Genomic DNA, 13,620 nt, shown 5'->3' with positions numbered 1-13,620 from the left:
CATCTGTGAGATGGTGAGTATATTTGTGCGTGATTTCCCTAAAAAGAAAGGAAGAAATCTTATTCTAATGGCAAGTATTAATGACTCAGCCAATTATTTTCTGATCTTAGTGGTTACCAGGTCAGGATGGTCAGGGTCTAAGTGAAAGGAGCAAAAACAAAGTAGAGGAAAAATAATACCCTTAGTTAGATTTTATCTCAGAGATATTATGTGTGTGTGTGAAATTAATTGAATATCTACATTTTTTTTTTCCTAGCCAGGAATAACTCTTTCATGTAGCGATTCAAAAATCCCTAGATTTGACACTATGCTAATTTCAAACCAATTTCAGGCAACAAGGTATTAAGTTGTCGCCCTGGTTCTTTCTGTATCATGTTAACAAATTCTTCAGGATGAGTTTACTGTGCAATTTCTAGGAAAACCAACAAGCTGTTAATGAAGTAAATATCTGTTTAATTTACAAACATCAGTAGTGTAACTGATATCAGTCTGGAGAAAGACAAAGCACACTGAATTATACAAGTATATCTAATTTTCTTTGTAAAAAGTTTTTTTGGGGGTGAGGAGAAACATCTGCATCTTTACAGGGCACCCTGGGATTTTAATAAGGGTAGAGTACCATCCACAATAAATCATTATCAATTCTGCACTGTAATTTAGCAGCAAATATGTTAACGTAGGAACATTAAGGTAACAAAGAAGTTTTATTGTTTGGGAAAAAAAACTTACAAGTTCTGACATGGCAGTCTTCCTTTTTCCCACTCCCGCCCCCCAATAAAGGGGCAGAACCCATGAAGAAAATGTTAATTTGTAAAAGATCTACTCCTAGTGCCGATTGCTACACACCATTTCTTTGCTGTGGGGACAAGCCTCAAGAAGGGCTCTTCTGCCCGTGCAGGGCAGACTCACACACGGAGGTGCCTTTTCTCCTCCTGGACTTCCCATGCCCCCTGCAGGTGTCCTGAATGAGCCAGTAGGTCAGAGATACCAGTGATCAACAAACAGGTCAAGGTCAACAAACAGACCGACATATATTTATCCGGAGATAACACCCTATGTTAGTACTATTGCAAACAAAACATCCTGATTTTTTTTTAAGTTTGAAAAATGTACAAAAATATCAGGATAATTATAAATTAATATATATTAAAGCATCAAGAAACAGCAAAAGAATGGTCTAAAATGTTAAGTACAATGTACTTTGATACAATAAATATTCCTCATGAAACTGAATACTGTATAGGGCTGTTTAGAACTCATAGAAATGAAAATTCATATTATTACTAATTTATCAATAATCTATTGGTTCTTTTATCATTTCCTTTATCATTTATATTACAAAAATTAATACTGGAAAATGGTAGATAATCACTTTTGTGTGCTGCTTCTGCTGACATGCTGACATTTAACAAGAAGGTAAAATATAGCATAGCATTCCACTCCCATTTCCTCTCGAGAATGGAACCCGGATCTTCGAGATACTTTGTATTTTGCATAAGCCTTTCCTCATTCGTTTCCATTATCTGTGAATTCCGGGGTTCCATTCTTTTGCCTGGCAGAAGCACTCACACACGTGTGCTTCGAGTGTCCTCGGGAACCGCATGGGTGTGGATTAGGGACACAGGTTTTATGCTCCGGGCGACTTCACATCAGTGCACAGTAGCTCATCAGTCTCTGGGTCCTGAATGTGGTGCTGCTCATCTTCAGTTTGTTCAAAAGTTGGATCTCCCATTGCAATGGTCCCCTTCGTGGCTCTAACGCTTCCAACTATAGCTTTCTTCACACTTCTCCAGCATAGGGGAAGCTTCAGTTCCAGCATGTCTTTTATTATTGTTTTCCAAATGCAAAAAAAAAGTCTTTATTCGCATAATAAAAATAAGTCTGTTCTGTATTTTACAATATATTTCAAATATTTCCACTATGAAGCATGAATTGGTCCAACTTGGTCAAGAAGTGACCCGTACAAGCCCTGCCAGCACGGAAGCAGCCAGGGACGCGCTTTTAGGAGGCACACCGAGCACAGCCACACTTCACCACCTTCTCGACCTCGTCCACGAAAGAAGACCCGTCCGTGCACTCGAAAGAGTATTTCCGCCGCTTGCTCCTCAGAGGTCCACAGCACTGCCCTCCCGAGCACCCGCCTTTACACTCCAAGCGGGAGAGCTTCTTCGTGGTTTGGCAGGCGGCATAGCCCTGCTGCTTTTGGAAATAATCTCTTATCCGTTCCCCTCGGCAAGAGATTTCTAGAAAAGAACCAAAAAGTACAAGCGTCTTAAGGACAGGCACTGTAAATCATGCAAAATGACCGTGAGTGAATCCACATCTCAATCCAGTGGGCACTCACTGTCTCTGCTTCTCTCCCTTTGTAAACGCAACATTTAGGGTTAGGTTACATAATTTGGACTGGTGGCATAGCCTGCTAGGCTGTAAAGAATGCTTCTTTTGGGCTTTTATTTCCAGCAAAGTGAATGCCCTCTGTGTAGACTATAAATACCATGTGATTGCACTGACAAGAAAATTGGATTCTTAAATCTTTTCCTTTATTGCAAAGAAGGGAAAAAATACACCTCTTCTGTTTTTACCCTACTAACAGCTGGCTTTGTTTACCACGGGGAGTAGTTTCAGAGAGAATGCAATTTAATTTATTAGACCTGGAGTCTAATGTTATCCAATCTGTTACTTAATACAAGTAACATTCCACTAACTTTACAAATACCCTCAGATGAAGTAGTTCAAAAAGGAGACATCTGCTAAAAGCTTCAGCGGGCACGTTTCTCTGGTGAACAAAACAAAGTCTGCGCCAGCTGGAGGCAAGGCACATCCTCACTCTGGAGACAGGGAACAGGGAGAGGTGGGCCAAAGTCAGCCAGCCTTCTTCTCTCCCCCTCACCTGCCTAATTTGCTGGGATAAATCTGTCAATTCTAAGGTCAAGGGTGACTGTGTACAAAAGCCAGAACAGAATTATTAGCTGTATCTTCTCTGGGGCAGGATCTTAATAAATTCTAGCTGTGGATGAGAACAACAGGTAAAGGTAGCAGGTGAGTAAAGGAAACGTGCTTCCATGGAAGGTAAAGAAGAATTCACAGCTAATCAAGCTGTGACAAGCGCTCTCGGGGCCCTGTAAAGTCTTACTGTGGGAGTTTAGGATCTTTCACATCTGGTGCCTTCTTAACACTTGAAAGTACAGCAGCAGCAACTGCAAGTACTACAAAGACTGGGTGTTTTCTCCCGCCACTCCTGCCTCTGTTTCTTTCATCTTTTCTCTTTCGTCAGAGATGGCACGCCCCTCTTGCTGTGCCAGGAGCAGGAGGTGCTCCAGAGTAGGCTGGCTTACCTTGATCGCAGCCGTCCCCAGTGTACCCACTGCTGCATTCACAGTAGGGCTGGCCCAGTCCTGAGAGCCTGCATTTCCCATGCTTGCACTTGATCGTCTGGCAGGGGTTGAACAGATCCTCCTCTTCATCACAGAGGACACCCCCGTGTCCCTCCAGGCACTTACAGCTGTAGGAGAATGCATTGATGGGCAGGCAGGTGCCATGTACGCATCTAGAGGGCGGGCAGAGAGTCACAGGAAAATATGTGCATTCGGCCGAAGAGGTAGATAAAGCCCAGAGGGGTACTGGGCTGGTTTGTTTCCCTCCTTCACTCCCTCTACTTCCCTTTCTACTTTTGCTAGGTTTCACTTTGAGGGTTGAGCTCACGTGCTCAAGGACACCAAACTTACTTATTTCCCATACAAGGGTCATTGGTCCGCTGGTCACAGAGGGGTCCCGTCCATCCTTCTTCACACTCGCAGGTGAAGCCTGACTGTCTGCTGGGCTGGCACATGCCATGGGCACACACCTTCTTGTGGCATGGCTCACAGCCAGGCAGAATGCCTGTCTGCATGGGCACCTTCCGGAAGTCCTGCAGCTCGCTGTTGATGTAAAGGTTCCGGATGCAGCCATGGAAGCTGGTGCCGTTCTGCCCTGGAGCCTGGCGTAGAGATGCCACGTTGTTCTTCCCAGGCATGCCTGGAGAGGGACAGCATGGAACAGGTCAGGCTGTCAAGTGGGTCCTCAGCCATTTGCTACCCAGGAATGTGGATGCTTGGGAACTCAGCCCCACTAAATCAGATATGTGGGTGAGGGCTGGGATGAAGAAGAGAGATGTGGTTTTGGTTTGCTTCTGGAAGAAGTTCCAGGAATTTCTAATAGACAGTTAGAATAAGGAGCCAAGTTCACTGGCGGTCAATATTTAATTTTTAAGTTTCTTTCAAACAAAACTTTCCATAGAAACAGCCATATATAAAGCCTGGAAGCAGAACTACAGTACGTAAAGACAAAGCGATTAGTCTGTCTTCTCTCTATGGCTCTCATTCCAGACACCACACACCCCTTGGGAAGGCCAGAGCTCAACAGAGCACAATCTGTAGCCCCCTAATTCTGCCCCTTAAAGAGGAAGAGCCAGGACTCAGAGAGAGTAGGTGGTGTGTGTGCTCAACATCACCCAGAAAGTTCAGGTTACAATGTGACTGAGGAGAGGAACCTCCCCATTCTTCAAGTCAAGGTTCAGTCCACCGGATCTCAGGGAGTGAGAGCTGGGGTTCAAAGCAACCACTCCCCCTGGTCCCCAGAAATTCCAAATTAGCAAGGAATCCAGTGCACCAGGGGCAACATCCCCAGCTCAGTCAGGGAAGTGAGTGCCTGAAGAGCCCAGCCCTACTTCTTATCAGGACAGCACCTCATCCACATCGTGTACTTTTCTTGCTAAATTGAGAGTGAAAGCTTCATATTCCAAAAAATTGGGACTACAAAAGAAATTCATTCACAAACAGAATATTTTCAATACTGGCATAAATACATTCCACTAGTGACAGCCATCTGGTAACTCTCATCTTGGCAAAACTGAAGAATCTTTCCATGGCCTGAGCCAGACCCTGAAATAGTTCCTGGATGAAGTCCTATGGGAAGCAACCATCCAGGTCCCTGGAGGCCCTTGGAGTGGCTGACTATCCCCTGGTGCTCGTGCCCCAGCTGCGCCTGGACTCTGTGCTACTGGGGTGGGAGACCCAGGCGCTCAGCTCGGGGGGACTTTATGGTTATAGACATTGAAACCACAGCACTCTGGGCCCTGTGTGCTGTTCTCATTCACATCAAAGGAATCATTTGACTCTTTGCAGGCACCAAAGTCAGGCAGATATGTGAACAAAAGCTCCAGGCAAGGGGTCAAGTCTTTAATTTTGTTTTTGAGTGCATCTGGCTGATCATTTCCCTTCTCTGGCGCTTGGGGTTCTCCTCTATATGGTGAGCAGATGGACCAGAGCAATTGTGTCATGCTTGTCACACATAAGGACCACCTGTGGTGTGCATCCACAAGGCAGTTTCCCAGGTCTCTCCCCATCCTGAAGTTCTGATCCCATAGGGTAGAAGACAGGTGCAGAAAACTAAATGCCAAATGCAGCAGAGTTGATTCTGATGCAGGTGGTCCACGGTTACCCTTGGACAAGTGCTGAATTACATATCTTGGCTTTGAAGTTCCAGAAGTACAGCCTTTCAGTACATGTCCATGCGGCCTTGGAAACTGGGTTACTACAGCACAGTCATTTCCAGGAAAGGACAAATGACATGAAATTCTTAACTCTGGGTAAGTCATTCTAACTGAATGATATCCGTCCATGTGGCTTTAGCATCCACATGTTTATGATCACTTCACAGGTTAAAAATGAACTTCTCCCAAAACTATTTTGAATAGCTCATTTTGTTTTGTTTTGTTTTTTTGGTACTGGGGATCAAACTCGGGTCCTTGAGCTTGCAAGGCAGGTGGCGGAACCACTGAGCTAAATCCCTGGCCCTGAATAGCTCATTTTGATGGAAGCATAATGCTCACACGTGCATATGTCAAGACTAAATACAGACTGACAAAGTTCCACTGCAGGGAAAAAGAATTGGTGAATGTGTTCTTTATTGTCCCAAACCACACAGTTATAAAGGTCTAGTTTTGATTACAATAATTTGTAAATGAAAATGTTTTGTACATCATACATATATTGGACTTTCAATAGGACATATACAATCAGGAAATATTCTCAGTATTTGAGTTATTTAAAAATCAAAAATTTTTTTGATGCTGAGGGTTGAATTCAAGGCCTTATGCCTCTTCATGCTTACTAAGCATGTGCATTACCATTGAATTGTACCCCCAGCCAAGAACTATTCTGAGTCAACCTTTTCATGTGCTTGGTTAGGAAACTACATTTTAATTGCTAAATAAAAGTAGATCCATGGTTTTTTTAAAAACCCCTTCCTGTAAGCCATGGGTTATAGAAAAAATTCAATGAATGAACAGATAACTTAGTAGACAGTTCTGAGCCTTTGCAGACTCTACCTGCATCAAAATGACATGAAAGGGACAATGCTGAGATCTTCTGTCTAATGGCAGCACCGGAAAAGATTTGTAATTTATGGCCAGATATCCTTGTCTGTGTCTTACTCCAGCCTAAACCCACAATTAGGTAATAAATGTTCTGGTTTGCATGTTACACAGAAAAACACAAAGATTAAACTGTGATTGTGTTACATGAACACTATATCGTGGGTAGTTAACATCCCAACGTGGGCTGAGCTATACTTCATCCGCGTGCAAAAAGCTCCAGGAGGCAGGGGCCTTGGGCAGGACTCCTTGAGGTGGCCCTATTTTTAAACTGGCCTTGTTTACTACGTTTCTCTGGGCCGACTCAGCCCCGCGTGCCTCTGCAGTGGTGCATTCAAGGTTGTGGTCTCACACTTCCTTGTATTTTAGAAGTCTTAATCACCCCTGAGACCACACCGCTCTCTGAGATGGAAGGCAGAAGGCCCAGTGGCCCCTGGCAGTGAGGCCCAGACAAAGGTTGTTTCTTTCTTTCAGGCCTGGGTAGACAGAGGTACCCTTTGGATTCTTCCAGGCTTTCCACCCTCAGAAGCATTAGCATTCTCCATTTGGTGTTTAAAACTATTGTTTTTTCCATTTTGAAAAATATTCTGACTCAAGGAATCTCATCCTGTATTTAATTATTATTTTTCTTTTGTACCACATTCTAAAGGGGTTTTAAAGTAAAATTGTTTCTTATGAAAGCATTATAACATCAAGTGAAGCACAAGTCAAGAAATAAACAACTAAAAGCCACATAACTTAGATTGCTTTGCTTTCTGCTGTTTGTTAAGAGGTGAGTGGCAGCAGGTGGCTCTGGAGTCAGACAGACCTGGACTTAAATAAAGTATCTACCACTACCATAGATAGCCTTGAGAACTCAGACAAGTGTTATAAAGTCCCCGAGGCAGTTCCCTAGGGATGGCAAAACAGAGAAAGTACTACTTACTTCCTAAGATCCCCCAGGATTAAGATCGTAAAAGAGGTATCACGTTGGTCACAGAGCATGTGCTCAATAAATATAATCCCTTTTCTTTCAAATCATATTTGGGATTGTTTCACCTATCCCAAAGCAACCCTATTAACTGGAGTACATGGAAAACTGGAGAGGTTTTTTTAAAAAAAATTTTTAATGAGTTTCATAGTCATGATTCCCATGGAGCAATTAGATAAGCCAATTTGCTGAGTTGCCTCATTATGCAACTTCGATCACAATGCACTACGTATTGTTACTGGAAGATGCACCTGCATTCTTTACTTTCCTGGAGACATTTGTTCTTTTCTTTGTATCCTTTATGTGTCCATTATCTTAGTTCCTAACTTATGATAGGTGTTCCATTCATATTTATAGGAAACCTTGAGCTCTTTCTAAAAATTCCGAATATCAAAGTGTTATAGTTTTCTAGTATTGAAATTATTGAAAATAGAAGCATTCCAGTCTTAGAGGACAATTCCAAGGAATGGCTTCAAGGAAGGCTTTATGGGAAATAAGGTAATGGTGTAGCACTCTAAAGTTATTATTGTGCAAGGAATGAAGTGAATTTTATGAAAATAGCTGTCTTGATGAAGAAATCAAGTGCATTGAGAGCTTTAGCTTACTTATCTATAAAATGAATTAATTTCATCAACAATGTAATTTAACAACATATATCTCAATTTAACATCACCTGCTTTCCTATTCCTTTTCCTCAATTTTGAAATGCTTTTTCTAGTTTGTACTTGCTCCTCCAGATAGAGGCAAGAGTGGGCATTCCCTCCTTTGTAGGTCTTTTCTCCTGGGATCCTTAAAAACTTTCCTCAAACTTATTTCCCTCATCTGCTTACTCATCTTCCTTCTCTTTGCTCAAAAATAAAGCCAAGATCTTCATTCCATCATTTCCGGCCCTAACCTCCCTTCCCCATCTCCTCTATTGTTCATTAACCTTACGGACTTTGCTAAGCAAATCTCCTTTCTAGTCCAATGCAGTCTGTACATTTAAAGTCTCTTATTAATCATTTGAAATTCATTGATGGTCATCCTATCATCTTCATGAATGAGCAGCTGGTGGTGCAGGAACGCCAGCAAAATAACATCTGAGAGAGGTAGTAGGGTTTGCTTCCTTCAGGGAGCTGGGGTGTGGTCACCCACTGCCCCATTTGCATTAGCTTGTTTCATAATTTTATTCGTTGTCTGGTTTGACCACTAACAAATTTTCTTCTTCAACAGACCAAATAAATATGAAATTAAGTGATATGATGAGTAAATCAGCTAGCATGTGCTAGACACAAAGGAAATACTAACTGAGCTTCTCTATCCCAATGACACATCTAGTTTGACCCAGAGTTAGGATTACAAAATATTCCCATAACACCTACCTGGCACTCTCTCTGTTCTGCTCCTGCTGCCCATCTTTCTCTGATGGGTCACTCTTGGTCAATGACAATGACACCAGCCATCAATAAATGTAGCATTATTCTATGATGAGAATCACCACAGGGTTTCGGAGTCTATTGAATTTAGAAGAAAGCTTACCTCCTACGTAAAGTGGGGAGTCGAAACTCAGGGTGGACTGCTTTGACAAGTTGGTGATGATTTTGGGGCTTCCTCCATCCACAGAGAGGGACAGGCTCTGATCCAAGGCAAGCAGCTCCACAATGTGGAAGTTTCCATCATTGATTGTCTCCACACTAAAATGGAAGTGCAACTTAGCTGGCCCTTTGATTTTCTTTTTTATTAAAGTGCAACTACAATAAACCCTGCTTAGGAAAAGACATTCAGAGCTAATATTAAGGAAGTTGATTTTGGGGGGCTTCCTTAAAATTAAAAATTTAAATTTTTAAAGTTTGTATTAGTGCATGTTTGCAGTACATAATGATTAGAGTCACTGTGGAGAGTTGGCATGTCTATGTAGCATTCCTTAATTGTTTTTGCTCTCCCAAGTTAATCTTTTTAAAGTATATGTTCAAGGAGATATCAATCCAAGTTATCAGGAACTAGACATAAAAGCAGTTCTGCCACTGAGAGAACTGGAATGAGTAGATTTATTTATTATCTAGCCACATTCTCTAAATTACAAAGGGTAACATCCATTCGCTTCTAAGTGCCACAAAAGTTCCGCTTGATAAGATACTGTCACTCCAATAGTAGTAGAAAGACCTAGAACTTATATCAGTGCCAAATGTACTCTAGTGACACTGACAGTAGGGGATTGGTGGAGGGGATTTACAGCTCTCTCAATAGTGTATGTTGGGATTTATCAGAATCAAGCATACACACCAATACAGGAAGGACTGAACTGATAGGATCTTTGTACTTGTAAAAACTAGTTAATTGATAATATACCTTTAATTACTGTACAATTTTCAGAGGGGTACCCATCAAGTGACATTACAGAGAAAAAGTCTTTGCTCAGTGTAAAGATGGGAATAACAGGTTAAAGAAAATGCTTACCAGAGTCTTATCCAAGGAGTCAAGCAATGACAAATGTTAACCCAGTCTTTTTCTATAACTTTAAAGGGCAATGTCTATCAGTTATTACTACTGCCCTCTAAAAATTTTGAGAGGGCTTACAAAAGTCATAAAATAGATAAAATTATAAAACTTAAGAAATCGAAGTGAAGATAAAATAAAGATGGAAAGTAAGATTAAATTTGGTGCAACTTCTAAATAGGTGCTATATGGTTTTAAATTATAGTTACAAATCTAACTCTGGTGTTACTATAGACAAAGAAGATCACAGGGGCAAGGAAGAAAATGGAACCAATAACAGTGCAGTGTCAAGAATATACTCACTTTCCCTACACTGGCAGAAGATGGCAGAATGGAAATTGAGGTCAAAAAATAGATTGTGAACACTAAAGATCTAACATACTGGGATATTCTCTGGAGAGACTGAAAAGAGGTTCCAAATGGATGTGTGGGAGCACACAGGTGAGAGATTAGACCGAAATGTGAATCATTAATAGTCCCTATGCAAGATGATTGCTTAAACTTCCAGGCACTAACATTTGAATGTGCAAAAAGGTCAAACCTGGAAAAATGACAGAACAATGTATAACCATTTTTGCAGTTCTTACCACGACAGTCTAGTCATGTTCTACTGTTTGCTGACTAAAAATAAAAGGTTTTTTGATTTGAGGACATTTCTATAGAGATGGAAAAGCACCGAAAGTTATTTTGCTTTAGATGGTTAAATGAGTTCATATGTGCAGGGATCTTTAATAACCCATCACAGACGTCTATTTTTAAAAAACAAGTATTAGAAATAACAATGATTTTTCTTCTATATATTTAATTATCCTACCACTAAAACCATTAAACCTGGACTAAGAGGAAACAATCGGCTAAGATGTTATTTACTAAATAACATTGCATATCAACTGTTATTGGTTGTCTTTTTTTTTTTTTTTTTTTTTTTCTTTTGTGGTACCGGGGATTGAACTCTGTACCTTGCACTTGCGAGTCAGGCAGCAGCACCACTGAGCTAAATCCCCAACCAACTGTTATTGATCTTAAATAGGATTCTCTTCTAAAAAGACACTGAGTTGTGTTACAGGCTGGCTGTTAATCATTGAGATTCTGGAGTCAGAAAAATCTGGATCTGAGTTCTGGTTCCTGCATTTATCAAATACTTGACCTCTGACAAGATACTTGACTACTAATGCACTTCAATTTCTCCTTTATTAAATCCTAATAAATGTTTCTCCCCTTTATGGCTAATTTGAAAACTATATGAAATAATTTTTAAAAATTCATAGCATAGTCAACTTTAAGGGTAGATGTCAGTCACCTTCACCAGCATATAAATAAACAATTCAATAGAATTTTAGACTCTTTTTCTGGGAAAAATTAAATTCAAATTTTTGTAAAAGCATTAATTATAAGATAATGCTAAAGACTTAAAGAAATAAAATATCTTCTTTGGGGTATGACTTGTTAAAGTTACTAAAAGTTTTAAAGTAAAGCATTAAATAGAGATGTACATAAAGGGAGTAGAAACCAATTTCTTTTTTCTTTGTGGTAACATACAACATTTAATGGTTTTATATGGATGCTCTATAAACACTGATCTTCATTAGATTATAAATATTAATAATGAGGCATCCCTTTTGTCTTTTAAAATCACAAATAAAAGATCTATCTATCTATCTATCTATATACTGAGGAATGGGTTTTTGGTCACACATTGATCTTAGACAATCAATCCAGTCAGGTCAGTGTTAATGATGGTGTCTGATGCAGCACAACTGAATGGCTCAAGAACTTGAAGGATTTATGCACCTTAATGCTGTGTTCTGGCTGGGAAGCAAGGGGTAGATCCTTTCCTCAACTCACTTTACTCCTTTATTCCCTTCTTTGTTCCAGTTGGTTTTTAAGTACAAGTTTGAACTCTCACTAATTGTAAGCTGCTTTAAATAAGGGCTATGTATTATTTATGTCTGTATCCCTTAATGTGTCCTGCAGAGTGCCTGGGAAATAGATGTTCTATAAATATACAGTGAGTACATAAAGAGAGATGTATTAGAAACAACAGGGAGTTTTTAAAGTAATAGTAACTCGATTATCATTATATATAATTAATAGCCCTGAAGTTTATTTAGGATAGGATCACGTTTTATTGAGAGAATTTTGGAATTTTCAGTGGCAGTATCTTGAAGAACAATGCTGAGAGACAGATCTTGCTCAACTTCACCCAGTTGCATTAGATGCGTGACTGGGTAAATGTGGTCCTACTTTTCCTCTCTTTTCCTTATCAGAGTCATACAAATCATAAGAGTAAAGAATTATATAGCATACAGTATTAGCCAGGTACAGTCCTGGAGCTTTACATGTATCATTTCATTTAAATCTCACAAGATTTGGGCATTTATGGTACCCAAGGTGACACAGCTAATTAATAGCTAATCAGATTTGAAGCCGGGTTGCCTGGCTTAGCTGTGTGTGCTTTTAATTATTATGCACTGCTTTTTCAATTGAAAAAATCTGAAGAGCACCTATAACTATACAAATTTTATTTGTTGTCACTGGTGCTAAGCCTTTAATATATGACGTTTCTCTCCAATAGCCCACGAATAGTCACATAACAAATAACTTTATACAAGGATTGCACGACTTGGTATATTTTCTAAAAAAAAAATTTTTTTTAATAAAAAAGCAAAAATCTTTTAATGCTAAGTTTGAAGATTATACAGATTATTCTAACTTTAAATTCTGGCCTGATCTTGGCCTTTTAACATGTAAGTATGGCCATGTTAATACTTTCAGAGTTTTTGTTTTATAAGATGATACTGTGTGCATGGGTCAGAAGACAATATGTCAAGTTGACACAGTAGTCTAAATTTGTCTTCCCAGCTGTCTTCTTTAACATGAGATAAACTGGGTGGGGGGAGGGGGTTGTCCCAGAATCCTTTGTCTACATATGCAATGATTGACATATTAGTTGGTACAGTGTAAGACCGAGCTATCATGGATTTTACTGTCTATGTAGTTATCGCTTAACACATCCACTTGCAGTGCATAATATCCTTTCCAGTTCTCATAAGTATTGATAAATTCTCTTTCACCAGTCCCTGGGGAACTATACATCTGATGACTCACAAAAAGCAGCAAGCGAACCACTTAACTTTGAGATTCTCCACTGGGCACATAAATTTCACTTACTACCATTATTATGTAATTTACTTTTACTACACTCATCTACTACCTGAGATTTTGTTTTCTTGAATTTGTAGATGGTAAAAAGATATATGAAAAGCATGCAATTTCTCAACCATGCCTTTGGTTTACTACATAAGAAAAAGCTTTAAAACTCAGGGCTTAACAGAAAAGAAGGCCTCTAAAATATTTTCTCTTCATGCATGTAGCATCCACTAACGATGACACTTTTTATATTTCTACATCAACCACAAATATTAAATTACTTCAGTAGTTTAAAAAAGATACAATTTCAATTTTGCTTATGTAAACACCAGCATTTTCCTTGAAAATTTAAAAAATTTGGTGGCACAGTCCACACAATGGAAGAGGAATCTAAAATCAGAGGAAATCAACTGGTCATCTCATTTTGGTAGCTCTGGGTTGAAGATATTTCATCCACGAAGTGAGGATAGTAATAAAAATGTCTCTGCCTATCTAAAGGTTTAGGAAGTCACATGAGCTTAAAGGTATTTATGTCTAATGTACCCCAAAGAGATCTTCACAAGAAAGTTTTATAAAATAGTTTATGAAGTAATATATTCTAACCAGTGGTTTT

General features: G+C 39.7%; 1 protein-coding gene across 4 annotated transcripts in view; it reads right to left on the bottom strand.

Annotated features, from left to right (window-relative positions):
* Window positions 1–432: 432 nt before the first annotated feature.
* The window catches only part of Slit2 (slit guidance ligand 2), a 342,324-nt gene continuing 329,136 nt past the window's right edge, over window positions 433–13,620 (bottom strand). For all 4 annotated transcript variants that reach the window (XM_087187403.1, XM_087187404.1, XM_004847219.3 and 1 more), the window contains 4 exons: window positions 8,901–9,055; window positions 3,726–4,014; window positions 3,336–3,547; window positions 433–2,243 (listed from right to left, as the gene is read on the bottom strand). In XM_087187403.1, the coding sequence (XP_087043529.1) occupies window positions 2,002–2,243; window positions 3,336–3,547; window positions 3,726–4,014; window positions 8,901–9,055 (898 nt within the window). In that variant the 3' untranslated portion in view covers window positions 433–2,001. The remainder of the gene's footprint in view (window positions 2,244–3,335; window positions 3,548–3,725; window positions 4,015–8,900; window positions 9,056–13,620) is intronic.

The sequence above is a fragment of the Heterocephalus glaber genome, unplaced genomic scaffold, assembly GCF_053883595.1.
Source record: "Heterocephalus glaber isolate CG9 unplaced genomic scaffold, H.glaber_assembly_v1.0 deba00001509, whole genome shotgun sequence".
NCBI classification, from domain to species: Eukaryota; Metazoa; Chordata; class Mammalia; order Rodentia; family Bathyergidae; genus Heterocephalus; species Heterocephalus glaber.
This window is presented reverse-complemented; position numbering and strand designations above follow the sequence as displayed.